The following is a 1,437-nucleotide window of genomic DNA, read 5'->3' on the forward strand; positions in this document are numbered from 1 at the left end:
AGCGATTAGAGCCGCCCTTGTAGGTAATGCCTGAGCTTTGCTCCTGAATACAGTGGGAGCAGATGTGGGCATCAAATAGGTTAAAGTCGACCTATTTGAGGGGATAAAGCTGAAACCCAGTCAAAGCAGTGAAAGCATCATGGACATCCAGTAATCTAAAAGGAGATCAAGAACTCAGGCATGTACTGTTTAAAAAGCAGTGATGGCCAACCATTGCTCTTGTGTGCCAGATGCCCAGTCCTTGGCTAACTCCACTAACTCCTCTGTCTGGGAGGAGGGAGCTGTGTCCCAGGACATGAAAGATGCCAATATCATCACAATCTGGAAGAACAAGGAGGACAGAGGGAACTGCAAAAACTGTCATAGCATATTCATACTCTGTATGGTGAGTAAATCTTTGCTCACCTGGTGCTGAAGAAGCTCCACATGTCTCATATTTAGGGTCAGTGTGCATTCAAATCTGAACAAGCTTGGACACGGTTGGCAATCATAGGGGAAGTAGCAAAAAACAGGCACTCTACTACATTACCGTCATCGGCTTCACAGAGCATTCAACATAGAGAGCAGATACAATCTTTTCATGATCCTTGAGAAAAGCCAGCGAACTCCTTCAGTGACAACATGAAGAAGATCTGTGACTGCGACATGCACATCAGAGTATGCAAGACTATACAAACCACACCTTTATTTTGAAATTTCAGCTATTTTGAATGTTCTTTTCTGGTCATTTGGCCACTTTACTGTGATCATCTACCTCCACAGTGAAGCCCACAAGAAGCTGTTTGACCTACAAAGGTTAAAAGGTCAAAAAATGCCTCTTTGCTGATGACACTGCTGTTTCCACGCACGATTGCCAAAAACTGCCTCCAATAACTGATGGACTGGTGTCCTACCTCTTGCACTGCATGCTGTGGGGGTCATGTAGGCACTTTATTCTAACGATCAACATCAAAAAGATAAATATCCAGGGCTGAAATGTTGAATGTCTCTAACATATCAGCATACAATTCAATAAGTATGAAAAAAGACCTTGCAAGGTAAACAAAAAGTGTGGTGAGCACATGAACCTCACATGAACACTTCCACATCAGCAGAAGGAATTTCATGCCTTGTACGTGTACTGCGTTCATTGAATATTCTGCATTTCTTGGAAAGAAAAAGTTCCCACCAGAGATGTTTTGCCCTGAGCAACACTCCTCCAGAAACTAGGCTTTCTCTGATCATGTGCACCATACAGAAGATGGCTGAATCCCCAAATACCTCCTCTGTGAACCTTGAAGAAACACTCACCAGGGCGGACTCACCATCACCACAAAGACATATTAGCTACAAACATGCTCAGAAAGCCGCCAATATTGACATGGTCACTTGAAATGCTTGAAATGTAGTTGGGTCAGGAGAGCTTCAAAGAAAAACATCTGCTTCAGTGGGCATGAA

General features: G+C 43.4%; 1 protein-coding gene across 1 annotated transcript in view; it reads left to right on the forward strand.

Moving 5' to 3' along the window:
• Positions 1-202: 202 nt before the first annotated feature.
• The window catches only part of ctsba (cathepsin Ba), a 5,290-nt gene continuing 4,055 nt past the window's right edge, over positions 203-1,437 (forward strand). Inside the window, exon 1 of the mRNA XM_040011505.1 lies at positions 203-385. Within this exon, the coding sequence (XP_039867439.1) occupies positions 203-385 (183 nt within the window). The remainder of the gene's footprint in view (positions 386-1,437) is intronic.

The sequence above is a fragment of the Simochromis diagramma genome, unplaced genomic scaffold (assembly GCF_900408965.1).
Source record: "Simochromis diagramma unplaced genomic scaffold, fSimDia1.1 OVJJ01000603.1, whole genome shotgun sequence".
Taxonomy (NCBI): Eukaryota; Metazoa; Chordata; class Actinopteri; order Cichliformes; family Cichlidae; genus Simochromis; species Simochromis diagramma.